We start from the raw sequence: 27,032 nt of genomic DNA, 5'->3' as shown, positions 1-27,032 counted from the left end.
GGATATTATGAATGTAAACAGGTACCTTAGCGCTCCTTGACCAAGTGAGGTTGTTGAATATTTTAGGCACACCACTTTTTTTGGAGTGCAGTGGCATGATCTCAGCTCACTGCAACCTCTCCCTCCTGGGTTGAACTGATTCTCCTGGCTCAGCCTCTGGAGCAGCTGGGATTACAGGCACCTGCCACCATGCCCAGCTAATTTTTGTATTGTTAGTAGACATGAGGTTTCACCACATTGGCCCGGCTGGTCTTGAACTCCTGACATCAAGTGATCCACCCACCTTCGCCTCCCAAAGTGCGGGGATTACAGTCTGAGCCACTGTTCCTGGCCCACACTTTGTTTTTTACATTATTGTACTATATGATTACATTTTTATATGTTTAAAAACTAATATTCCTCAATGAAATTCTACTTTATTTTTCAGATTTATACTATGGTGGGGAAGCTTTCTCTGTAGAGCAGCCACAGTCTTTTACTTGTCCCTATTGTGGAAAAATGGGCTATACGGAGACATCTCTTCAAGAGCATGTTACTTCTGAACACGCAGAAACATCAACAGAAGTGGTAAGTGAAGCAGCAGCCTTATGACTAAAATGATGTTGTAAAGTACATTGTTTCTAACATTAATAAAGCTAGGTCACTGTCATTTACTTCCTGCTCAGTGTACTGATACTGTTTGCATAATTATTAAAATCGTCTTTTAACAGCAAGTTTTATACATCATGAAAGGCTGCATTTTTTGCAAAATAATACCCCGTACTGTCCACACTGGGTTTCTTAACCTGTAGCTAAAACCACAGCATGTTGTCTTGACCAAATTCAGGAGCCCTTTATTCAATGCACTGTGAAAGATTAAAAGGACAGCAGTCTGCAGTGCATCTCTTATTATAGTATCCTTGCTCTCTGCTTAGTTTTTCTTCTACAAGGAACTTTACAATAAAAATTTAAAACCTTTGGTAGTATCATAATAATCCATTGTCACATCTCATTGTATCATATCGCTGATCTTACCTGGTTTTCATCAGATCACATCTCTTGCTTCCTAGGTCAAAGCTCTGGGGTCCCTAGAAGTTCTTCCTATCCTGATCTTTCCAGTGGCTAAAAGGCCATGGACCCAGAATAATACACAAAGAAAGTCTTACCTTGAAAGCTTTTTGGAGTTTTCACTTGACATCTGAGTCAGCATGCATCCACCTTCAAGAAATGATAAAGTACACCTAAAAGAGTCTCTCCCCCACCTCTTTACCATTGATAATAATAGGTAAAGTGAAGGCTTTGTATGGAACCTATAGATAATGAATTGGGAGAATTTTGTCACAAGTAATTGCACATTGCATCAACTAATAGGCCCCTTAATGTACTCAAAACAAATTAATTGAAACCCAGAGAAATAAAGTAGTATGCCCAATGGCATACAGCCTAGTAAGGGGCAGGAGCAGGTATTTGGACTCAGCTAGAGTCCCTCTGGGTTCCAGAGTCTCTACTTAACTCTGCTACTGCTGTGCATAAAATACAGGTTTACTTTTATTCCCATTGACACTGCTAATTTGATGCTTGAAGTTGTTATAACATTTATAGTTCAAACAGTAGATAAATTTATTTTATATAGAACTGAAGCCAAATTTTACTGTCTTAACAGCTCAGAAATGCTCTGATCTTGCACCTAGGAGAGCCTCAAACTACAGTTGTCACATTTTACTACTATTCTTAGTTTGTTCTTTTTATTCTATAAAGTGATTTTGCTTCTTTTTGGTACAGTCCCACATACCAATATGAAGAATCCTGACTCAGCTGCATCTCCATAATGGTGGTTGTAGAAAACTTTCAATCATTTTTCTTTGATTTAATTTTTGTTAAGTTTGGGTCCTTTACCTAAATACAATAAGGCAAACATAGGGTTCTTATTGTAAATTAGGCATCCTTAAAATCATGATCAGACTATGCACAGTGACTCATGCCTGTAATCCCAACACTTTGGGAGGCTGAGAGGCAGGAGCATCGCTTGAGCCCAGAAGTTTAAGATCAGCCTGGACAACAAAGTGGGGCCTTGTCTCCACAAAATTTAAAAATTAGCTGGATGTGGTAGCACATGCCCATAGTCCCAGCTACTTGGGAGGTTGAGGTAGGAGAACTGCTTGAGCTCAGGGGGTTGAGGTTACAGTGAGCCATGATTGTGCCACTGCACTGCAGCTTGGGTGACAGAACAAGACACCATCTCCCAAAAATAATAATTATTATTATCAGCCAGTAGGCCCTAGTATAGTATTTTCATCACCCTAAACGGGCAAGGCAACTACCCAGTTTTCCATATCCTTGCCTCTGGTTGTTTTTGTTTGTTTGTTTGTTTTCCCCGAGAGTAAATTCTCAGAATTTGTGTATCTGGCATATCTGATACACAGTTTGAAAATTAAATACTCACCACCTACAAATGGTTTCATGGTCTGTTTCTCATGAGTTGTGTTTATTATGCTGTCATTAAGTTTCCTGGCTTTTGGTACATAGCCCAAGGCAGTTGTCACTCTGTATTTTCATAATGGTTTCTGTGGAATCTTTTAAGGATTTATCTCTCTTCATTAGCCCTTAGTCTTTGCATGAGTACCATATCAGCCTCTGTTCCCACCCATACACCCAGACATTTCAGAGTGAAAAGTGGCAAGCAAATAAGAATCTTTGATATAAAATTACAGGATTTCTTCAGATCATGTGGGTCAAGTCCTAGAGGCAGGGCTGGCATTCAGCAGGTGCACCCAAGTGTAGCATGCTGACTGGTGTCCATTTTGAAGGATTGATGCCTATGCCATACCAGTTGTTAAGTGTTTTGAATGCCTCTCTGTACATATGTGAAATATATCAGCTCCAATGTGCTACAGCTATATATAAATGTCCAGGTTACATTAATGTGTGTACCCTCTCACCCTTTAATGTTTTGCATTTTTAAATTAGGGAATTCAAGAGTGATTTACGTCATTTTGGTTTGGGGGATTATATCTACACAACAACTTGCTGTATCTCCTTTTCTATTCCTCTTAACATGTTCCTTTCTAAATGCTCTGTTTGCTGTCTTGCTTTGTCCACGTTACCTTCATGTGTCCTCTAGACCAGGGTTCCCCAACCCCATGCCACAGAGCAGGAGGTGAGCAGTGGGCCAGCAGGCATTTCCACCTGAGCTCCGCCTCCTGTCAGATCAGCAGCATCATTAGATTCTCACAGGAGCACAAGCTCTTTTGTGAACTGCTTTCTGATTTCTTTGGAATTATTTTTCAGTATAGCTAAATTATATAATACTATTTCAAGTTTTGTGAATTCCCAAGATGTCATCATACAACATAAGTTTTTGTACAAGAGCCATGTTTAAAAGTAAAACATAATTGCTTTTTAGGACTTTCTAAATTACAGGTAAATGCTGCTCTCTGTAAGCTAGTGACAAATCTAACTTGAGCATTATGATGGGTAGAATGGAATTGAGAGGGAAAATAAATTTAATTGAAGCAGTTTACAGTTATAAGTTAATATCACTTACAGTTGAACACTTATTTTTTTTGAGAGAAGGAAAGAAAAAAGTGAAGGAGAGGAAGAAAGGAAGACAAAGAGGGAGAGAGGAGAGAACAGAAATGTTGCTTTATTCTTAAAAAAAATGGGTATTAATAATGGCCAATCAATATTTCATTTAAACCTATGAGTAGGTGTGATGTGGTATTGACAAGAATGTATATTTTGTGTATTTAAAGTGGAGAGCTCTATAAATATTTATTAAGTTTACTTGTTCTGGATCTGAGTTCGAGTCCTGGATATCCTTATTAATTTTCTGTCTCATTGAGTCTAAGTCTCTATGTATCTGGGTGTTAGAATCGTTAGCTCTTATTGTTGCATTGATCCTTTTACCACTATATCTTTGTTGCTTTAAAATCTATTTTATCAAATACGAGAATTGCAACACCTGCTTTTTATTTATTTATTTTTGCTCTCCATTTGGTTGGTAAATCTTTCTCCATCCCTTTGTTTTGAGTCTTTGTGTATCCTTGCATGTGAAATGGGTCTGGATGTAGCATACCGTTGGGTTTTGGCTGTATCTTTTGATTGGGGGATTTAGTCAATTTAAATTTAGGATTACTGCCATTTGATGTTAACTGGCTGTTTTATCCATTCGTTGATGTAAACTCTTCTTTATGTTGATGCTCTTTACTTTTTGGTATATTTTTAGAAAGGCTAATACTGGTTGTTTCTTTCTATGTGTAATGCTTCTTTCAGAAGCTCTTGTAAAGCAGGCCTGGTGGTAATAAAATCTCTGAGTACTTGCCTGTTCATAAAAGATTTTATTTTTCCTTCAGTTGTGAAGCTTAGTTTGGCTGGATATGAAATTCTGGGCTGAAAGTTCTGTTCTTTAAGGATGTCAAATATTGGCCCCCACTCTCTTCTGGCTTGTAGAGTTTCTGCTGAGAGATCTGCTATAAGTCTGGTAGGCTTCCCTTTGTGGGTAACCTGACCTTTCTCTCTGGCTGCCCTTAGTATTTTCTCCTTCGTTTCGACCCTGGTGAATCTAATGATTATGTGCCTTGGGGTTGCTCTTCTTGAGGAATATCTTTGTGGTGTTCTCTGTATTACCTGGGGTTGAATATTGTCCTGCTTTGCTAGGTTAGGAAAATTTTCCTGAATAATATCCTAAAGAATATTTTCCAGCTTGGATTCATTCTCTCCGTCATATTCAGGTACACGTATCAAACGTAAATTTGGTCTTTTCACATAGTCCCACATTTCTTGGAAACTTTGCTCATTCCTTTTTATCCTTTTTTCTCTAATCTTGTCTTCTCATTTTATTTCATTAAATTGGTCTTCAACCTCTGATATCCTTTTTTCTGCTTGAACAATTCGAGTGTTTAAACCTGTGCATACTTCTCGGAGTTCCTATATTGTATTCTTCAGTTCCATTAATTCACTTATATTCCTCTCAAAATTGTCTATTCTCATTAGGATTTCGTCAAACCTTTTCTCAAAGTTCTTAGTTTCTTTACAGTGGCTACAACATGTTCTAACTCACAGAAGTTTCTTATTATCCATTCTGAAGCCTGATTCTGTTAATGGGATGCGCTCGTTCTCCATCAAGCCTTGTTCCCTTGTTGATGAGGAACTGATCCTCTTTAGAGGGAGAGGCATTCTGATTTTGAGTATTCTTAGCCTTTTTACACTGGTTTCTTCCCATCATTGTAAATTTATCCACCTGTCATCTTTGTAATTGCCAACTTTCAAATTAGGTCTCTGAGTGGACATCCAAGTTGTTAATTCCCAGGGCCGAAATATGAGCAACCCACTGCACTGGCCAAAACAGCGGCGTTAAGACTGATGGTGCTTTTCTGCCTGGGAATCTCCAGTCTGGCTTCCTTCTTGAGTCCATAATAGGCGACTCTGCCTTCCTGGAGCTCCAAAGGTCGGTCAGAAGGGGAACCAGTCCCGTTTACTCTGCACCAAGAGCTGCTGCGCCGAGGTGTCAACAAAACTGCTGCGCCGGCCACAAGAGTCGCGCTGGCAACCCGTGCAGGTCCTCCACTGGGAATCATCTGCTCCGTGAGTGACAAAAATTTGTCTGAAAGTGTGGCGTCCTCTCGTTCTCTGCGCTTTCACTGGGAGCTGCAATCCCGAGATGTTAGCAATCAGCCATCTTGGATCGTTCCCAGAACACTTATTATAAGTGTTCACTGCAACAAGAGAAAATTAGATTGCAATCTAGTTGAACAGTGTGCTCACTCAACTCTTGAAAGGGCCTTTAATTATATTTGGGAAAATGGATGGCCAAGGTGCAGGTAGCTACAAGCTAGATGGTTTTACAAGGCCCAAAAGGAGTTTCTTGACCATGTAGCATAGATCATCCACTAGTGCTTTATGTATATTCTCAAAGCAAAACTCCAGTGTCAGTCTTGTATTCTTTATATCTGCAGATTTTGTAGGATAAACTAATACTTTTAATTGGGCAGGAGATCCAAAAGCCTGAAGTTGTCATTGACCATGGCAGATAGTTAGCTCAACAGAATGTCTTTCTTCCTTTTTTCTTTTTTTTTTTAATAGGCATTAAAGTATAACACATGTCAAGGGGTTTTGTGTGTTGGCTTTAAATTCAGATGGCTCTTTTTGGGTCATTACTCTTTTGTGGAAAAAGAGTGTTTTAAACACTCCCTTCATACATTCCCTCCATTCAGAAAATCTCTTGGCACAATAAGCCTGGATGTTTCTGTAACTGAGTTCTAAGAGCTGCTCAAAAGAAGAGATATGAATTGTACTCCAGTTTGAAGAAATAATGAAAAATACACACCAATTAAAACAATTTTTTTTTTTGGGTAGAGACTGGGTCTCACCACACTCTGTGTGGCCCAGACTGGTCTTAAACTCTTGGCTGCAAGTGATCCTCCTGCCTCAGTCTTTCAAATTGTTGGGGTTAGAGGGTTAAGCCAGTGTGCCCTGCCCCAGTTTTGGCTCCAGTTTTTAAAAAGAGATGAAATTCATATAAACCTTAATGCTGGCAGGAACTATGCTTGTTTCTTGATAATGTTTTAACCTAAAGTGTTAAGTTAGCTCTGATTTGGTACTTAGTAAGTGCTTAATGGATTAGTCCATGGTAGCAGAATTATACAATGTAATGAATTTAGCCAGTCAGAACTTGAACTTTACCAGTTCACCTGGATTTCATAGCATAGATCCTTGAACTGGAAATAGGAATGTGGTTATAAAGAGTAGTTTTTAAAGCTGTACATAGTACCCAGAGAGAGAATGCCGTCTGATGTGGTTGTATCAGTTCAAGAGAGAGGCTAGAGGAAATCCACACTTGCTGTAGAATGGTCGATAATTGTATTTAGAAGAACGTGTGGAGCTGTTGCGTTTTAAAAAAAAAAATAAAAGTCACACATGCTGACTTTAGGTGCTTTTTTAATGGACATATAGCCTGTGTCATAGGGGAAAAGTTCTGTACATTCAGTAGTGACTTGGTGTTTATATATGAAGTAATGACTTCAGAAGATAATGTTTTAAAGACATTGGCAACAAACTGCTAAAATGTGCCCTGACTGGTTGCTGGCTGGCAGTCATGCCCTGGGACCACGTGGAAAAATGGAGACTCTGTAAGGTTCTTGGGATGGGGCCTTATCTCAGTTGGTAAAGGCTTCTAAAGGGGCTACAGATAAAAAACAAGATTGATGGTGACCCTCAGTGGCAAGGTGAAGGAGAAGAGGAAGACTCAAGCAGTAGCAGAGACAACACTGAGAATAGCAGATGCATTTGCGAATACAATTTTTTTGTTATGTTAAGAAACAATGACATTTGGTGTTTCATATAACAGAGTAAATACAGTTTTTCAATGCTATTGTATATTTAAGTTATGTTTACCAAACTTACCTAATCAACCAGGACCTTTGTCAAAAGAGATTGTTAAATCCCTCTATTTCCAGGACTAGGAAACTGTATTTTTAACAAGTGCTCCAGATGATTGTGTATTCTTAGCCAAATTAAAGAAACACTGACTTAAGCCAGTTAAGTAAACTTTAATTGACAAGTTGTTATAATTGTAAGCTTGTGTGTTATGTGGAATTTTCCTGTATGAATAATAGATATGACTATATCATGTGGCAATGGAAGTATGATAAATACTAATGTTGACAAGCTGTCAATACCCTAAAATTAGCCTTTGTGTAAAGTTTTCTCGTCCTGTAAGATGTATTAAACACCACGACGTGGAAGTAAAGACACACTCAAAACTTAAGCAGTGTTTGTGTCCCTGAGTGGCACAGTAGCTTGCTTTCTCTCTCCTGCTACTTCCCATCACCTCTTTTCCATTTCTCCTGCCCCTCTTTGCTCTCTTTTTTCTTTCTTTCTCATTCCCTTCATTTCCTCTTAGAAAACACATCCTTGAGAACAAGCGTTTTTGTCTTAAAGCATGAGTTAGCTTGCTAAATATAAAATGTAAAACCACCTATAATCCAATAAAAAATTAAAAAGAAAAAAAAAAAAAATGTAAAACCTAGGCCAGGCGCGGTGGCTCACTCCTGTAATCCCAGCACTTTGGGAGGCCAAGGCAGGCAGATCACAAGGTCAAAAGATCCAGATCATCCTGGCTAACATGGTGAAACCCCATCTCTACTAAAAATACAAAAACTAGCTGGTTGTGGTGGTGTGCGCCTATAGTCCCAGCTGCTCTGGACTGGGAAGAGAATCGCTTAAACCTAGGAAGCAGAGGCTCCAGTGAGTCGAGATGGCACCACTGAACTCCAGCCTGGTGACAGAGCGAGACTTCGTCTCAAAAAAAATAAATAAATAAAACCTAAAAGATGACCATGCCTCTGTGGTTGCATCAGCATCTGAGCTTAGTTTTCCTTTCCAAGTCCTCATCTGAGTTAACTTTATGTGGACCAAGTGTGGTAACATCTTCCAATCTAGCCTCTTGATTTTCTTTGCCAGCTGTCAACCTGGGTGATCCTCCCACCACGGTTAATTTCTTGTCCTTAGTAATTCTTTATCCCTAGTCATTATGAAAGTTTGGTTGGTCAATTGGTTAGTTTTATATTATTTCTCTCTGAATGAAGCAGTTCTGAATACCTTCATCCTGCCATCTTAGCAGAGTTACTCCAATGAAATAAAAAAGATTTTAAGTGTAGAACCAAAGCCAATACACAATGTGGAAGGATCTTGACATTCTTTTTATTTTACATCCTTGTCTCAGAGGTGCTTTTCTAATTGTTAAATTATCTATCTTATTAGGACATTCTTAGTACTTTTGGTATCTGTATTTCCCATTCTGTTTTCCTTCTAGGAATCTATATCCTTGGGAGACTTCTCTCATCTACCAATATTTTTATTCACCTCAAGTACTGAAGCCCCTGCAGCTATATTTATATAGCTCAAGTTTTCTATAGATTTTACCAAAAGGCCAGCCTAAAGCAAAGTATCTTAAAAGAAAGATGCCTTTTCCTTTTGGTGGTTATTTTCACTTTAAATAAAAATCGTATACATCTTTATAATATTGTAATAAAACTGTAACCCAGCTCTTGTTAATGTTTTCAAAATGAGTCTCTAAGGTGACTTGTTTCTTTTATTTTTAAATAACTGGAATTTTTTTTCTGTTTCTCCAAACATTGCTGGTCTTTTTTTTTTTTTCTTTTCTTTTTTTAAAAGTAAGTCTGGCCAGAGTTGAAAACCAAAAACAAATCATACTGTCCTGCATCTCTCAAAGAGTTTACAATTTAGCTAAGTAACACAGAAGTACATGAAAAGTAAAATATGTATATCAGGTACTAGCAGGTAATGTCAGAGTACCGGAATGGTACAGATGGTAAAATATAAATTCCTAATAAAGAGAGAGTTGATCATCTGTAAACTGTGAACAGATAGATAGAGCTGCCTTTCCGACAGAGGAAAGAATCTCTGGTATCTTCTAAGAAGGCATAGGCATGTCTATTTACTTCTTTTTCTCGTTTGCCTCATCACATTCCATTGTGACCTCTCTAGTTCTTTTGAACACTGTAATGCTTAAATGTTACTTCTCATGAACATGTTTAGGTTTTCCTGAGGATATTTCTGAGAGTCCTGAGTCACATAATCAGGATAGCTCATTAGGCTTAAGAGAGACTGGTATCAAATCAGAGTTGAACTCTCAGGGGACTTCTGCTTTCTGGTTGTTAGAAAATGGGAAGTTATGTTTGTTTGGGTTCCAGGAGTCAGAGCAGTTAGTTTTCCCTCCATACCCTAGAATTGTCCTTCCAAGTCTCACCTTTCCCATCTGTCCTCCTCTCCAGCACTAATAAGGTCAACTGATTGCCTAGATTTTGCCTAGGTGAAAGAATTTTTGCACATGGACTGGCAAGATGAATCACATATAAGGGTTAACCTCTTATTTATGGATAGACACACAAGTCTACCACTTTGACTGTGTACTTTCTGGGGCTCCCTTTGGTCATGCCGCTTGCTTCTGACATTTCTTCTTGACCCTGTTCTTTAAGATTGAAGTCATTCATACTTCAAGGCTTGGCTACCACTGTTAGACCATTATCTGCCCATTTGGATTTCAGAAGAGTAAGGGCCTTTCCTCTTTAAAAAGTTCCTCATTCTTTCTAGCCTTCCCCTCTTCTTCCCTCTGTTTTACCAATTTTGTTAACTATAGAAACCACTTTCGCAACCTGTCATCCACTCCCCAAACCTTGACTATGTACACACCATTTTATTCCTACTTTCTCCTATATCTTACTGAAAGGCCCATGGAAAGTTGATCTTCTACTCCTTGAGCATGACCTGGTCACAAGCTTCTGCCCTATCACCCATTTCTTTAGGAAATAAGATTAAAAAATGGGCTTCCATATTATATTCCCCTTAGAAGTCACAGTCATGAATTTATAGAGCACATTTGCATGTTATTGGTAATCATAATTTGTCTTACATTCAACAGATATATGTTTGCACATTTGGATTTAATCAGACCTCTGCTGTCTTATTTGGGAATTGGCTCTCAAATATGGCTTACTTTGGAGAAGTGTGCCATAGGCTTATATCGGTCTTTACCATTCAAGACTAGAATTAAACGTGTTTAGAATTAAACATGTGCACTAAATGGCACATTTTAAAGTTTTTTAATGGAAACTATTTTGCTGGACTATGCAAATGAGTCAGGCAAGCTGTTAGAAGGCCCTGCCAGAGATCAAGTTTAGTGTGTGTGAAACTGTTGTGTTTGACCCTGAGGGACCTTGTGTGAACAGTTTTAGGCTTCTACTGCTTTTTATTAATTCAGGGTCTGCTGTGTTTTTTATTGGTTAAAACTTGATAATAGTAAAACTTACAGCAGAATACTCGTCCGGAAAGATGTCCTACTGATGTTCATTTATTAAGCCTGCTTTCTTTACTTCCATTTCAGATTTGTCCAATATGTGCAGCATTACCTGGAGGCGATCCTAATCATGTCACGGATGACTTTGCAGCTCATCTTACACTTGAACACAGAGCCCCTAGAGATTTAATATCCTTTTAAGAGATGACAAGGAAAAGAGTTGTTTGTAATGTTTGTCATTTTGATTTTTCTGTTTTGGAGACAGGATCTCACTGTGTCAACCTGGCTGGTCTCAAATTTCTGAGCTCAAGTGATCCTCCTGCTTCAGCCTCTTGAGTAGCTGGGACTATAGGCATACACTTGCCACTGCATCCAGCTCGTTATTTTAATTATGTTTAAGGATAGTATCCCCCAAAAAAGGAAAACTGATTTCCAAATTATTTTTACTTATTTGAACTTTTCCTAAAAGTGACTCAGTGTTGAGATGCAATTTATTTCTCTTTTTATATACTATCACTATTATATGAACCATTTTCATTAAGTGAAAGTTGACTTGCCTTTCATCTTTAGTTCATTACAATTAGATCTTTTTTAAGGCAGTTTGACCAGATTATGTCTTCCAGGATAGCCTTTTCATACAAATTCGGAAAATGTTAATCCAAATTAAAATTTAATTAGTTAAATATGAAAAGCCATTATTTGCTTTCCCTCTCTGTTCCTCCGCTGCCTTACCCTGTTCTGGGTGTGGTGTGGTGGGATGGTGGGGACAGGTGTGCATCTTGGTGTTCCTTTCCTTTTTGGGATCCCATTCTCCGGAGAGAGCCATTTGCTGCCCAGTTCCTGAGTAGAATAGCACAAGGTCAGGTCTAGCTTTAATTTCTTTTTTTCTTCTTCTTCTTTGTTTTTTTTTTTAAGACAGTCTTGCTCTTGTCACCCAGGCTGGAGTGGAGCGCAGTGACAGTCTCAGCTCATTACAACCTTTGCCTCCTGGGTTCAAGCAATTCTCCTGCCTCAGCTTCCCAAGTAGCTGGGAAGCTGGAAAGGAGAATCATTTAATTCTTTACACCCAGCTAATTTTTGTATTTTTCAGTAGAGACAAGGTTTCACTATGTTGGCCAGGCTGGTCTCAAACTCCTGACTTCTGGTGATCCACCTGCTTCAGATTCCTAAAGTGCTGGGATTACAGGCATGAGCCACTGTGCCCCGCCTCCTGCTTTTATTTCTGCATTCCCTTCCCTGTCTCTCAACACTTCCTGGCAATGTTCCCTGAGATTACTGGTCTACCTAATTTGGTGGACTCAGTGCTTCTGGTTTCAGGTTATGAATTGTTCTTCTAAAATTATCACTGGCTGGGTGCAGTAGCTCACACCTATACTCCCAGCACTTTGAAAGGCCGAGGTGGGAGGATCACTTGAGCCCAGAAGTTTGAAACCAGCCTGGGCAAACAGGAAGAACCCGTCTCTACCAAAATAATGAGCTGGGCATGGTGACACATACCTGTGGTCCTAGCTACTCAAGAGGTTGAGGTAGGAGGATAGCTTGAACCCATGAGCTCAAGGCTACAGTCACCTCTGATGGTACCACTGCACTCCAGCCTGGCAACAAAGTGAGACCCTGTCTCAAAATACACACACACACACACACACACACAAAATCATACAAATTATCAAATATACAAATATAATAATCATATTATTTTCTCTAGAACCCAAACCATCCTCATGAATGTGATGGAACTCTGCATGGACGGTAATACCTGAAGGCCTCCTGGAGCTACCCATCCAGTCCTTAAATAACTTTAGAACCATCAGCTGAAAAACTGAGAAGCCAGCAAAAAAAATTCATCTGCATTATAAAGCTGGTCGGTTTGGTGCTTTAAAGGAAAAATCTCTTCTGTATGATCTGGCCTCCTCTACCTCTCATTTGCTTTTGTGGAAACATAGGGCTGTCTTTAAAGAGTTTTGACAGTTCTTTGTGACTCAGGACCTTTTTCAGTTCAACTCACACTCAGCTGTGTAAGATGGTTGAGGCTGCTGGGAATTTGACTTCGTGATAAATGTTATGTTAATCTTACTGTCTTACACAAGAAATGCAAATCTCTTTTGTGCTTAGCAGAGCCTTGGAAAAAAGCTTGAAGACAGATTAAAACTATTAATCCAAAAGGAATCTTTGGTGTGCTGAATTTAAATTCAGTATTGTTTCCTTTTCTTATAGATGGTAATTGAGATTTCATAAGCTATATAGATGAGATTTCATAAGCTATATAGAGAAACTTTCTTACCTCACACACCCAGTACACACATTTACGTGTTGCCTTTCATTTGAGTGTCTTTTTAGGTTAATAGCCCTCATAGGTAGAGTTGGGACATTTGCACTTTAAATTAAATGTGCTGTTTTTAAATGATTACAATTTATGAAATCTTGATATCTGTCTAGTAAGGTCTCAAGTGATTTTTTTTTTTCTACGAAATACTTTCATTTTTTTCTTAACTTTTGAGTTATGATGAGTCGAGTGGTGTTCGACATGTACGTAGAATGTTTCACCCTGGCCGGGGATTAGGAGGTCCTCGTGCTCGTAGATCAAACATGCACTTTACTAGCAGTTCTACTGGTGGACTTTCTTCTTCTCAGAGTTCATATTCTCCAAGCAATAGGGAAGCCATGGATCCTATAGCTGGTAAGTTAGTTTCACATTAATAAGGGAAATGGCAAGGGAAAGGGGAGCTCCTTTTAAAACTTTTTGTGATGTCAGCTGCAGTGGCTCACACCTGTAATCCCAGCACTCTGGGAGGCTGGGGCAGGTGGATTACTTGAGGCCAGGAATTCACGATCAGTCTGGCCAACATGGCGAAACTCCATCTCTACTAAAAATACAAAAATTAGCTGGGTGTGGTGGCGAGCACTTGTAATCACAGCCACTCAGGAGACTGAAGCATGAGAATTGCTTGAGCCCGGGAGGCAAAGGTTCCAGGGAGCCGAAATCGCACCACTGCACTCCAGCCTGGGTGATGGAGCGAGACCCTCAAATAAATAAATACATAAACATACATACATACATGCATATGTACGTACGTACTTTTTGTGAGATTTATGTTCTTACTCTGACCTCTCTGATCATAAGCCCATGTTCTTTCAGAAAATTTTCAAATACTTTATAAGTGTAAAATATGTTAAAAGCAGACACTTAACATAAAATAATTCATACTCTCCTGGCATTACTTAAGTCCAGTAGTAACCCTCTTATATGTGGTTTTGCTCTCCCGGGTTTCATTTACCCACAATCAACTACAGTCAAAAAATGGCTGAGTCCAGGTCAGTAAGATACTTGAGAGAGAGAGAGAAAGACCACATCACATAACTTTCATAGTATATTGTTTTGTTTTGTTTCGTTTTTTTGAGAGGAGTTTCACTCTTATTGCCCAGGCTGGAGTGCAATGGCGTGATCTTGGCTTGCTGCAGCCTCCACTTCCTGGGTTCATGCAGTTCTCCTGCCTCAGCCTCCGGAGTAGCTGGGATTACAGGCATGAGCCACTATGCCTGGCTACTTTTGTATTTTTAGTAGAGACAGGCTTTCTCCATCTTGGTCAGGCTGGTCTCAAACTCTCGACCTCAGGTAATCCACCCACCTCGGCCTCCCAAAGTGCTGGGATTACAGGAGTGAGCCGCCACACCCTGCCTTTTCATAGTATATTGTTAGATTTACTCTATTTTATTGTTGTGAATCTCCTGTGCCTAATATTTATAAGTTAAACTTTAACACAAGTACGTATGTACAGAAAAAAGCATAGTATATGTAGGGTTCGGTATTATCCAGATGTCCATTTCAGCCATTCACTGGGGGTCTTAGAACATATCTCCTGCAAGTAAAAGGAGACTGCTCTTCTTAGAGACATAAGATGATTAGAAATGTTTTTATGTTGTATTTGTGGCCTCTATTGAAGCCCAAGAAAATAATAAAAGATTTGAGTTGGAATATCTCCAAAATTTCATGGCCAAACCTCCATAAATACACATAAAAAATGTCAAAAGCACATTTGGAATTAAGGTTTTATAAGGTATAGCTAACATTTTTAAGAACATAGTTTCTGTCAAGATTTATGCCTATCAATGCTTGGGGTGTTGTGCCCGGTGCATCGTGGCTTCCAGGTACACATGCCACCACATGGACACATTTCAGGACTATTACCTGTAGCTAACTGACAAGACTAAAGAATTAAGCTCTTCTCATGGAAGAAAGGAAAGTAGGACTTTCTGTCTTGGCCTTGATTTGAGAACTATATTGTTGTAGAAAGTTATATGTTTTAATAGCTTGGGAAAAATCTAACTGAAAATACAAACAGTGTTTGAACCTGGCATGTCACTGAGTCTAGTACATGACAAACGTGGGAAGTTGGTAGCAGAACGCAGGATCAAAATAAAATACCAGAAATTACTGTAGCCTGACAACCTGCAAGACACACCAGGCAGACAAGTGGTAAGACTGTGGAAAGTGTGCACAAATTTAAAGCAACAGTTCTGAAATATGTCCACGTGGTAAAGTGTGCACCTACCTGGAAGCCATGAGGCACCCAAACTGAGAACATCAGAGCTAAGTGACATCTTAGGAACACAAAGGAAGAGAGACAGACACTGGAGAAGAATGGGAGGAGAAAGAGGAGCTGAAAGATAACTGTTGGGCACTGGGCTTAATTGGGTACCGGATGATATAATAAGTACAGCAAACCCCCGTGACGTGTTTAACTGTGTCACAGACCTTCACATGTACCCCCAAACCTAAAATTAAAAAAAAAAACAAAAACCTAAGAACAGTTTTACACCTAACATGTTATTTAAAAGTTAGATATATAAAATTTTAATTCCAAATGTGCTTTGGACATTTGGGTGTGCAACAACACAAACAAGCCTAATAAACTGAATTTGGGGGATTTAAAAAACATTTCGTCATCCCGAGGGAATATTTACCTGCTTGTTGGCAGACACTAAAAATTAGTTTCTGGGAGCAAAATTCAAAATTGAGAAATTCTCTTCATTTGATTCTTTTTCTGTCAGTGAAAATCAGTTTATTTTAGTGATAGACTGTATATTCCATGAAAGAGTGGTATAAGGGTGCTATAAAAGGCTTGGGATAAAGCAACAGTGAGCAAGAAAACAGAAACTTTTAATGAGTTTTATTGATAAAGAGTTTTGGCTGGCCTGAGAGTGTCTGCAAGGCAGACTGGTTCCCTGAGGTAGGTAGATCCTCCACGTGGAAGAAGGCATTTCACTGCTCCTTACTTAGATGAGGATGCGAGGACAAAGGTTTACACCTCTCTTAATGAGTACAGCTTTACAGACACAAGGCAATCTGGATCATAACAGGCCTCTAAGTAGGCTGTACAGTCAAATGCGACAGGTTCTTGGGAGGCTGTCAGCCTTACTGAGCACTGCTAGTGGTCCCTCTACAGCGTACTCTGTAACAGCAGTACCAAAAGGTACTTGAGGGAGAAGGCAGAGGTGAGTGTACAAGGGCCACCATCACAAATGATCCAGGCCTCTTAGACTGAATCCTAATAATTCATTGAGTCATTTAGTAAATGTCTGAATTCCTGCTTTTAGTCATTTAGTAAATGTCCAGGCCCTGTTCTGAGAGCTAGGAATATAGTAAACAGTAGACCTCATCCCTGCTTCCATGGAACACTTATTGAGAGAGCTTATATTATAATTGGGCCCATAGATAAACCACTTCATTAAATACTAAGAGGAAGCTTAACTAAATTAGTCTCTTATGCAAATAATTTTAAAGACAATCTGAGTTTTTTCTAAGGGAGACATAATTGGGTCTGGGTTAATATTCATATGCATTTGCATTCCCTGTACACAGTAACTCCTGCCTCCAGAAGGCATTCTAGAAGGTATTCAGCTCTTAGCTAAACTGTATGCTACTGTGGTTACCTACTTGTTCACAGTGCTTTTGATGCTCTTCCGGTAAAAGAGTGATCTGTAGCATTTTGTTTTCCTCAGTATTAAGCAGACATTAATTGTCTCTTTCCATTGGCAGAGCTTTTATCTCAGTTATCGGGAGTGAGACGTTCTGCAGGAGGACAGCTTAATTCCTCTGGCCCTTCCGCTTCACAGTTACAACAACTGCAGATGCAGCTGCAGCTAGAACGGCAGCATGCCCAGGCAGCACGGCAACAACTGGAGACCGCACGCAACGCAACCCGGCGTACTAACACAAGCAGTGTCACCACTACAATCACACAATCCACAGCAACAACCAACATAGCTAATACAGAAAGCAGTCAGCAGACTCTCCAGAATTCCCAGTTTCTTTTAACAAGGTAGTTCATTTCTTAATAGAATTTTGTTTGGAAAGTAATATTTTATTGCCACTAAACAATCTGGAATTATCTTTTCTCTTTTGTGCATATATATTTCTTGAAAATTCTGTGTTCAATTAAAACTCACAGATCTCTGATTAAAACCGCGTATTCAGTATTTCCCCAAGAATGTGAAACATAATGATTATTTTAGATAAATTAAGAATACTGGGCCAGATGCAGTGGCTCACACCTGTAATCCCAGCCCTTTGGGAGGCCAAGGCAAGCAGATCACCTGAGCCCAGGAATTCCAGACCAGCCTGGGCAACACGGTAAAATCTTATCTCTACAAAAATTAGCCAGATGTGCACCCGAAGTCCCCGCTATTCAGGAGGCTGAGGCAGGAGGATTACTTGAGCCCTGGAGGCAGAGGTTGCAGTGAGCCAAGACTGCACCATGCACTTCAGCCTGGGTGACAGAGTGATACCCTGCCTCTAAAATAAAATAACTGATCTTCTTGTTCTCAAGGTATATATCATCATGTAATGTGAATTGTTTTGCCATAGTACCCATAAAACTTAACACTCTATCATTTTATATATATATATATGGTTCATATTAGGTGCATTTATCATAATTAACATTGCTTTTTATTGCCAATTTTAATCTGTTTGAAATATTAAAAGGTATAAGAAAGATTTCACAATGCAGTGGCAATTTTCTCCCGTGTATTTCTAAAAAAGCTAGATTTAAATTCCTATGGTTGGCACACAAAAGTAAGTGTTAAAAAAAATGGCTTCCCATGGTGTAAATAATATTCAGTACAGCAGTAAACTACTCTACTGGATGCAGTTCTGTTTGCCTCTGGAACTGTTAGCAACTGCATGTATTTGTCTGCCAAACCTTCCCAGGCATTTTATGTGACTTTTAGGAATTAAAAAAAGTTTCAAAGAAAGCAATGATAAGTAGAGACTTAGGTTCAACAGATAATGAACCTGAAATAATTTGGGCTTTTAAGGAAGCAGAGAGGAATGTAAAGAAAGAACTGTAAAATGAATAACGTTAAATACATCATTATCTCCAAAATGCAGTGTATATGACGATTCATTGGAATGTTAGAAGAAAACATAATTTCTACTTTATCTCATACTCTGTTAATACAATGGTGCATGTATATAGTTATAAATAACATATTATGGATACATAACAAAAAATGCTTGAAAATCCCTGGGCTAGTGCCCCAGCTTTGCCACTTACAAGGTTTGGACCTCAGGCAAGTCATTTCATTTCTCCAAACTTCAATTTTATCATCAGTCTCCTAGCAGTTTTGCCTCTAGAAAGAGAATTATTTTGAGGATTAAATGGAATTCTGGTATGTGTACGGTCTGGCTCAGTATCTGGCCTAGAGTAAAGGCCCAATTAATGATACTCATCATTCATTATGAAACCAAGGAAAAAATTTTAAATGGGAAATTTACCTTTAAAGAATCTCTGCAAGGTCAGTAACTCTGCCTGGTTATTACCAGAATGCTGCCTTAATGTAAGAAAAATCACAGAGCCACAGATGGAGCTACCTGCTACCATGTTTCCTGTGACCCATAGGGACTGACCAGCCGCAGGTCTGTAACATGCCAGATCTAGGTCCCTTCCTCAAAAAGGAGATCTGCTAGTGTGCATTTCTACTGAGAGTTCACAGGACTGTGGGTGGAATGTCTTGTCCATGCCCTTTGGAAAAGACATCTTCCCATCCACCCTTGCCCTATTCTTCTTTTTTTTTTTTTCAAGCTCCAAACTACTAAACTACTACTACTACTTGATCTGTAATTTTTTTTGTGCGTTTGTTCCACACCCAACTCTGAGAGCTTATGAGTGACCTCTGAGTCCTCTCCTTGGATTCTGGGCATAGCTTCTTGAAAGCTCCCTTCTATCATCTGATACTGTACATTGCATGGTGCCATGCAATTTGTGGACCACTTTCCACATCTTTTATTGCATCATATTTATATGATTTAGGCAATACTTCCTCAGAAGCATTCTCCTTCATATATTCTAAGGATTATATGTAATTACTTATGTTCTTCCATCCCCAATTAATAAGGTTGGAGAATGCAAAGTAAGAAAAATAAAGAGATTATTTACTGTTGGGTTTCTCAGAACTTTCAGATATATTAATATGCATTGTGAATTTTCTTTTTTTTCTTTTTTTTGGGGGGGGGAGGAAGGCAGGAAGGAAGGGAATAAGGACGGTAGGGAGGAAGGAAGGGATGAAGGAAGGAAGGAAGGGAGGAAGCGGGGAGGGAGGGAGGGAAGGGAAGAAAGGAAATCAAGCAATGAAAGAGACATTGCCGACCTGGATCTAGAGGTTTACAAGTTGATTTCTCTTTTTTTGAGAGAAGGAAAGAAAAATAAATAAATAAATAAGTAAAGGAGAGGAAGAGAAAGAGGGAGAGTAAATGAAAATATTGCTTTATTTTGAAAAAAATTGGGTATTAATAATGGCCAATCAATGTTTCATTTAAACTTATGGGTAGGTGTGATGTGGTATTGACAAGAATGTATATTTTGTGTATTTGAAGTGGAGAGCTCTATAAATATTTATTAAGTTTACTTGTTCTGGATCTGAGTTCGAGTCCTTGATATCCTTATTATTTTCTGTCTCATTGAATCTAAGTCTCCTATCTGGGTGTTAGGATCGTTAGCTCTTGTTGTTGCATTGATCCTTTTACCACTATATCTTTGTTGCTTTAAAATCTATTTTATCTGATACAAGAATTGCAACTCCTGCTTTTTATTTACTTATTATTTATTTTTGCTCTCCATTTGGTTGGTAAATCTTTCTCCATCCCTTTGTTTTGAGTCTTTGTGTATCCTTGCATGTGAAACAGGTCTGGATGTAACATGCCGTTGGGTTTTGGCTGTGTCTTTTGATTGGGAATTTAGTCAATTTAAATTTAGGGTTACTGCCATTTGATGTTGACTGGCTGTTTTATCCATTCGTTGGTGTAAATTCTTCTTTATGTTGGTGCTCTTTACTTTTTGGTGTATTTTTAGAAAGGCTAATACTGGTTGTTTCTTTCTGTGTGTAATGCTTCTTTCAGAAGCTCTTGTAAAGCAGGCCTGGTGGTAATAAAATCTCTGAGTTCTTGCTTGTTCATAAAAGATTTTATTTTTCCTTCAGTTGTGAAGCTTAGGTTGGCTGGATATGAAATTCTGGGCTGAAGGTTCTGTTCTTTGAGGATGTTGAATATTGGCCCCCACTCTCTTCTGGCCTGTAGAGTTTCTGCCGAGAGATCTGCTGTAAGTCTGATAGGCTTGCCTTTGTGGGTAATCTGACCTTTCTCTCTGGCTGCCCTTAGTATCTTCTCCTTCGTTTCAACCCTGGTGAATCTAACAATTATGTGCCTTGGGGTTGCTCTTCTTGAGGAATATCTTTGTGGTGTTCTCTGTATTACCTGGGGTTGAATGTTGACCTGCTTTGCTAGTTTAGGAAAATTTTCCTGAATAATATCCTGAAGGGTATTTTCCAGCTTGGATTCATTCTCTCCGTCGCATTCAGGTACACCTATCAAACGTAAATTTGGTCTTTTCACATAGTCCCACATTTCTTGGAGACTTTGCTCATTCCTTTTTATCCTTTTTTCTCTAATCTTTTCTTCACATTTTATTTCATTAAGTTGGACTTTGACCTCTGATATCCCTTCTTCTGCTTGAACAATTCGAGTGTTTTAAGCCTGTGCATACTTCTCGGAGTTCCTGTATTGTATTCTTCAGTTCCATTAATTCACTCATACTCCTCTCTAAGTTGTCTATTCTCAATAGGATTTCATCAAACCTTTTTTCAAAGTTCCTAGTTTCTTTACGTTGGGCTACAACATGTTCTTTTAACTCACCGAAGTTTGTTATTATCCATTCCTTGAAGAGTGATTCTGTCATCAGGAGGCGCTCGTTCTCCATCAAGCCTTGTTCCATTGTTGATGTGGAACTGTGATCATCTTTAGAGGGAGAGGCGTTCTGACTTTGAGTATTCTCAGCTTTTTTACGCTGGTTTCTTCCCGTCATTGTAAAGGACATTATCCTCCTGTCGTCTTTGAAATTACCAACTTTCAGATTAGGTCTCTTGAGTGGACGTCCAGGTTGTTAGTTTCAGGGCCAGAGCAGCGGCGTTAAAACTGATGGTGCTTTTCTGCCCAGGATTCTCCTGTCGGGCTTCCTTCTTGTTTCCGTAGTAGGCGACTCTGCCTTCCCGGGGCTCCAAACCTCGGTCAGAAGGGGAACTGGTCCCATTTACTCTGTGCCGAGCACTGCCGCGTCGAAGTGCCGGCGGAACCGCTGCGCCGACCACGAGAGTCGCGCTGGCGACTCGTGTGTTTCCACCACTGGGGGATCTTCTGCTTCGTGAGCGACCAGACTTTGTCTGAAAGTATGGCGTCCTCTAGTTCTCCGTGCCTTCCCTGAGAGCTGCAAATCCCATGCCTTCCCTGAGAGCTGCAATCCCGGGATGTTAGCGATCGGCCATCTTGGATCGTTCTCCGCATTGTGAATTTTCAAGGCAAGGCAAATGGCTGTAGTGTATGCAGAGGAGATCCTGGTCTCTGGTCAGACAGCTCGTATATGATATATAGAGAGCTCAAGCCTTATTTTTGGTCTTTTCTTTGACCAGGGGCAGTTCCTATTCATGCTACCCTGGAACTGATGGTAAGACCACAGTTTCTTTGGAATCTAAGACAGCTGACCTTTAGAACGTGATTGTTGGAGTGTGTAAGTCAGATCCTGTCTTTTTTTTTTTTCTCATTTTTAATTTTTTTTTGAGACAGAGTTTTGCTCTTGTCACCCAGGCTGGAGTACAGTGGCACAATCTCAGCTCACTGCAACTTCTGCCTCCCGGGTTCAAGCAATTCTCCTGCCTCAGCTTCCCAAATGGCTGGGACTACAGGCTCCCGCCACCATGCCCAGATAAGTTTTATATTTTTAGCAGAGACAGGGTTTCACTCTATTGGCCAGCCTGGTCTTGAACTCCTAACTTTGTGATCCACCCATGTCGGCCTCACAAAGTGCTGGGATTACAAAGGCATGAATCACCATGCCCAGCCAGATCCAGTCTTTTGACAGTGGGACCAGCTGATTTTGCTAACCCCAACTTGAAGATCCTCACAAGCCTTGCAGTTCCATTTATATCCTAAATTTTATATTTTATCAGGAAATCAAGACCTAGTACCAGTACCTCATACATAGACTTGACCTGCCTTTCAGGAATGAGGTGTCTCCTCAGTTATTTCCACAAAAATCAAAACAGTAATATTGTTACTGCATGCTCGCTCTCTCAAAGGCTGAAGGCTCCAGCCTGTATGTTCTTAGTTTGCCTCATTATTACGTGGGGAGTCTTCTATATATCCTTTATCTTTCTGTTATAGGTTTAACTTCTCTAGAGATTTCTTTACCAAAGTCCTTTTCCAACGCTAAGAACGTGGAATGTACTTCAGTTCGTAACATTTTTATAGCTTTGCGTTGAGAACATGTAGTCTACTCAGTCTTCTATTCTATTAGATACTCTCTTACGATATCCTTAATTTGTTTTTAACCAGCAATGTAATCAGTCATTTTTTTTTCCAATATGGATTTTATGGCTTTTCTGTAATTACCTTTCAGATATTTTTGCTTTCTTTCAGTTCTGAAATTGATCTTTTGTCTTAGTCGTAGATACCTAATTATTCAGTGGTTTTGAACTTGGTGTCTATGAGATTTTGTGCAAATTACTTAACCTTTGCTTCAGTTTCCTCTTTCTGTAAAATGGTGATGATAATAGGCCCTAACTCAGAGGAGTTAAATGAGCTAATGCACTCAAAGAGCACTCAGAGCCTGACCCATCATTAGTATCATCCATGGTGACTTTGGGATGCTCCTGTGCCTTGCAGTGCTGGTAGCACAGCAGGAAGCAGGTGCCAGGCAGTAAGGGAGCATGGAATATATCTGTCTCTGGGCTCCAGATGCTGCCTCTAGGTCCTCATGGAGAAGACCTGTCATGTGTGCCTGCCAGGCCTCCTTTCAGTGTACCCATCTTCTCCTGTGTTATTCCTTTTGCTGCCCCCATTGCTTGTTAATCTCCCTTTCTTTGCGACTGAAAGTGTAGAGGAAATAAGTATAGAAACTAAGCAGAATTTTGCATCATTTTTGGTTGGAGATTGACTGGTTTTTTGAGAGGGGGTGAGGAAACAAAGTCTCACTCTGTTGCCGAGGCTGGAGTGCGGTGGCGCAATCTCAGCTCACTGTAAGCTCCACCTCTCAGGCTCAAGCAATTCTCATGCCTCAGCCTCCAAAGTAGCTTGGATTACGGGTGTGCACCATCATATTCTGCTAATTTTTGTATTTTTAGTAGAGGCGGGGTTGGCCAGGCTAGTCTTGAACTCCAGACCTCAGGTGATCCACCCGCCTCAGCCTCCCGAAGTGTTGGGATTACAGGCGTGAGCCACTGCACCCAGCCAGAAATTGACATTTTAAAGTAATTTAACAAGTTCAGTAACAAGTGGTAAGTAGAATTTTCAACTCTTAACCATCTGTCCAGTCTTTGTGCACAGCCAAGTTTCCCAGCATAGCCCAGATCTCGTAAGTGCATACATCAGGTGAGCAAAGTCAGGCAGGTAGGCCTTGTGTCTACCCTGCTACACTGTAGGTCCTTGGTAAGAGAAATGTAGAAGATTTTATGTGTTTTCTTGCTCTCTCTGGCTTCTGGATATACAGGAAGAATTAAATCCAGTAATAGAGAAACGTCAGAGGAAATTTTAGGATATTTTTCAGTTGAATATTCTGTTGACTGTAGATTTTTTGTGTTTTACTTTCTTTTTTTTTGTTTACCCCCAAATGAAATTCTGGTTAGTTACTTTCCCAAGCATCTAATCTATAAGAAATCCTGTTTTCCTCAGAAAATTTTCACCTAGTTTTCTCTGGAGTGGGAAAAGTCTATATGTGTGGGTTTTTTCTCATTGAATCTAAAGCATAGATTTGCAAAAAGTGTGAGGAATTCTCAACAATTAAGGATAAATTAGAGCCAGGTATTCCAGCAATGTCTTACCCTGAATTTTGCCACCTGTAAAACTTGCACAGTGGAGAGCACTGTAGAAATTGGCCATGCCATTGTTCATTGACTTCTTACCAATAAGGTCTTTTCTTTTTAACTTACACAGGTTGAATGATCCTAAAATGTCTGAAACGGAGCGCCAGTCCATGGAAAGTGAGCGTGCGGACCGCAGCCTATTTGTCCAAGAGCTCCTTCTGTCCACTTTAGTGCGTGAAGAGAGCTCGTCCTCAGACGAGGATGATCGGGGGGAGATGGCAGATTTTGGTGCTATGGGCTGTGTAGATATTATGCCTTTAGATGTTGCTTTAGAAAACCTAAATTTAAAAGAGAGTAATAAAGGAAATGAGCCTCCACCACCTCCTCTTTGATGACATCCCAATTCGCAGACAATGTCCTCTGTGCTGTATTTGCCAATGAAAGTGGACAACAACTATCTTGGGTTTGTTTGGTGATTGTAATTTCAGGTCTGTCACTCTTGTTACATTGTGTACATTCAAAAGGAAGAGAGAAAATATATATGATAATCATTTCCACTTAACTAATTTTTACTTCTAGCAGGTAAATGTAGGTAGCAGTGCAGGGGTGATCTCTGCTTCCTGTACCTTGACATGCAAAAGGCTCTCCTAATATTCCACATTCAAACTGAAGAGGAAAATTGAAATCTCTAATGAAGCTGCTGTGTGTATTTATGAATATTAATGAATAAAAACTGCTTGGATGGTTTACCTTAACTACTGCATGAGGTTTTTTGCAGCGTGCATGAGTTTTAGTGACCTTGTTATTTAAAAAATTAAATACAAGGAGTAAAACTTAAAAAAAAAAAATACAAAGCCCAAAGCTTTCCCAAACATTATTCAGTGGTTACACTTCGAAGTAGCTTTTGAATAATGTCTGCCTGAATCACCTTTCTTTGTGTGCCTCCTACGCACAAAGCCAGCTCTGCAGTGGAATCTAGGGATTGTAGCCGGGTATGGCACTCCGCCCTGTGTGACTGTCCTGTCGCCCTGTTAGTCATCTTGCCTGTGTGGAGCTCAGCCTGTCTCTAACTCATCTATAGAAGACACACCAGTAAAGCTACTGTTGGAATCTGCTGCAGGGGTCTTTGTGTGCCCCAAAAACAAATCCTGCTCATGTTTGTTTAAAGTTTTTACTTTTTGTGGTTGTTTAAAAATTTTTCAATTGTTAAATATGTTTTTTTCAGGTGTAGATGAATTTCATTTGTTCAACAGAGTTAACCTGAATTATGTTGTCTTTGTTTTTAAAAATCTCACATTCTCAATCATACTTTACGTTATTTATGTATTTGCTTTGTAGTTTGCTGAGAGAGATCAGTATCAGGGGAGCTTTGAGGATTTGCCTTCCCAGATTTGTCAATCTATTACAACAAATTCTTAATGCTAATTTTAGCACCTTTTATTTATTGGGGTTTTTTTCTGGCATAAAAAGTAAAGCCTTTTAATTGAATCATGCCACATATGCCTATATTATTAATGCTATGTGCAAAAAAAATGTACACCTTTTTTGGGGTTTGTTTTGGGGTTTGGAAGGGCTGGGTTATTTTTTATTTCGTGTTTCGGTTTTTGTGCATAGACTTTCACAATAGCTCCAAGGCAGGGACAGTGGGTTTGGGGGTTGGGAGGGCAGTTTTTGGAATGTAAATTTAGGACTTTTAAAAAGGTGCGCACAGCTTCTGATAAATTTATAACTAGACTTAACCTAATCATGTCTCGTTCCAGTTCTCTTTTCTGAGCCCTTTTCTCAGTTTCCTCTCTTTCTCCCGTCATCCTTTTCCTTTCCTGTCCGTGCATCTCCGTTTCTCCAACATGACAAGCATACAGACTTAAACACCCCTCCGGTGTTCTTCCGAGAACTGTGAAGTCCATGTTCATCCAAATGTAACCAAAAAAGAAGTCACCCTACATGTCTGAAAAACTGTTGCTTCTCTGAAACTTCAGACTCCAGTGATTTCCAAATATAGCTTTGTTTTCTTTAGTTTCTGTAATGGAAAATGTTTAAAGGAAAACTTCACCAGGCTTCTGGTTACACTAGAAGTCAAGTCCATTAGGGATTTTCATTTTCATTTTGTTTTTTGTTTTTTGTTTTTTTTCAGTTGGTTGTTGAGATGTTTCAAAAATCAGTTTTCAAGCTGTGGTCTTTTCAAACACATCTGCACATAAGTCACACATTTCAATAAAGCATTTTCAAGACTGTCGACCACTTGAATTTCTTTAGTGTTGTTAACCTAACCATTACTCAGAGATTTTATATCTCTAATTCAGTATTTTTTTTCTTTTTATGCTAAACATGGGAGATCCTGGTTTTGTGTGAATGCATTATTTTGGATGTGAGAAATAAATGCCAATTATGTACTTTTCCCTTTTCTGCACAAATTCTGGGAAAATGTAAGAGCCTTCATTTTTTAACATGGTTTTAGGAGCAGTTTAATTTAGATGATCACTTTAACACTTCAGAAGACCTAAAGATTCATAAGATTCCATCTCATGTAGAATACTGTATATTAATTATTTTTTACCAGATATTTTACAAATACCTCATCTCATCATGTATGTAATCAATAATGTATTATTTTAGGGTAGAAAGACACAGAATATCAATATAAAAATATATTCAAGCCCTTGAAATTCTTGTGTCCTTTTTCTTTAGTTCTGAATCAAAAGCTTATTACTGGATGTACTACTGAATAAAAATCAATTGAAAAGACTGATGGACAGGAGACAAAATATACCATTGTTTATTTTGGCTGCACCTTCAAATCTCTAAGGACCAGATCTTGAATTTTGAGAAGTTTCTGTTCTATTGAGATTTGAATGTCTAGGAGATAAGTTTATAAATGTTCTGTAGTGCT

General features: G+C 39.2%; 1 protein-coding gene across 2 annotated transcripts in view; it reads left to right on the top strand.

Annotated features, from left to right (window-relative positions):
• KCMF1 (potassium channel modulatory factor 1) overlaps window positions 1-26,378 on the top strand; it is an 87,940-nt gene extending 61,562 nt beyond the window's left edge. For both annotated transcript variants that reach the window (XM_035272118.3, XM_035272119.3), the window contains exons 3-7: window positions 428-567; window positions 10,883-10,984; window positions 13,298-13,472; window positions 16,833-17,115; window positions 24,273-26,378. In XM_035272118.3, coding sequence (XP_035128009.1) covers window positions 428-567; window positions 10,883-10,984; window positions 13,298-13,472; window positions 16,833-17,115; window positions 24,273-24,534 — 962 coding nt within the window. In that variant the 3' untranslated portion in view covers window positions 24,535-26,378. The remainder of the gene's footprint in view (window positions 1-427; window positions 568-10,882; window positions 10,985-13,297; window positions 13,473-16,832; window positions 17,116-24,272) is intronic.
• Window positions 26,379-27,032: the final 654 nt, after the last annotated feature.

Source organism: Callithrix jacchus, chromosome 14, assembly GCF_049354715.1.
Source record: "Callithrix jacchus isolate 240 chromosome 14, calJac240_pri, whole genome shotgun sequence".
Lineage (NCBI taxonomy): Eukaryota > Metazoa > Chordata > Mammalia > Primates > Cebidae > Callithrix > Callithrix jacchus.
The sequence above is the reverse complement of the archived record's forward strand: the minus strand, read 5'-3'. Positions and strand labels throughout refer to the sequence as shown.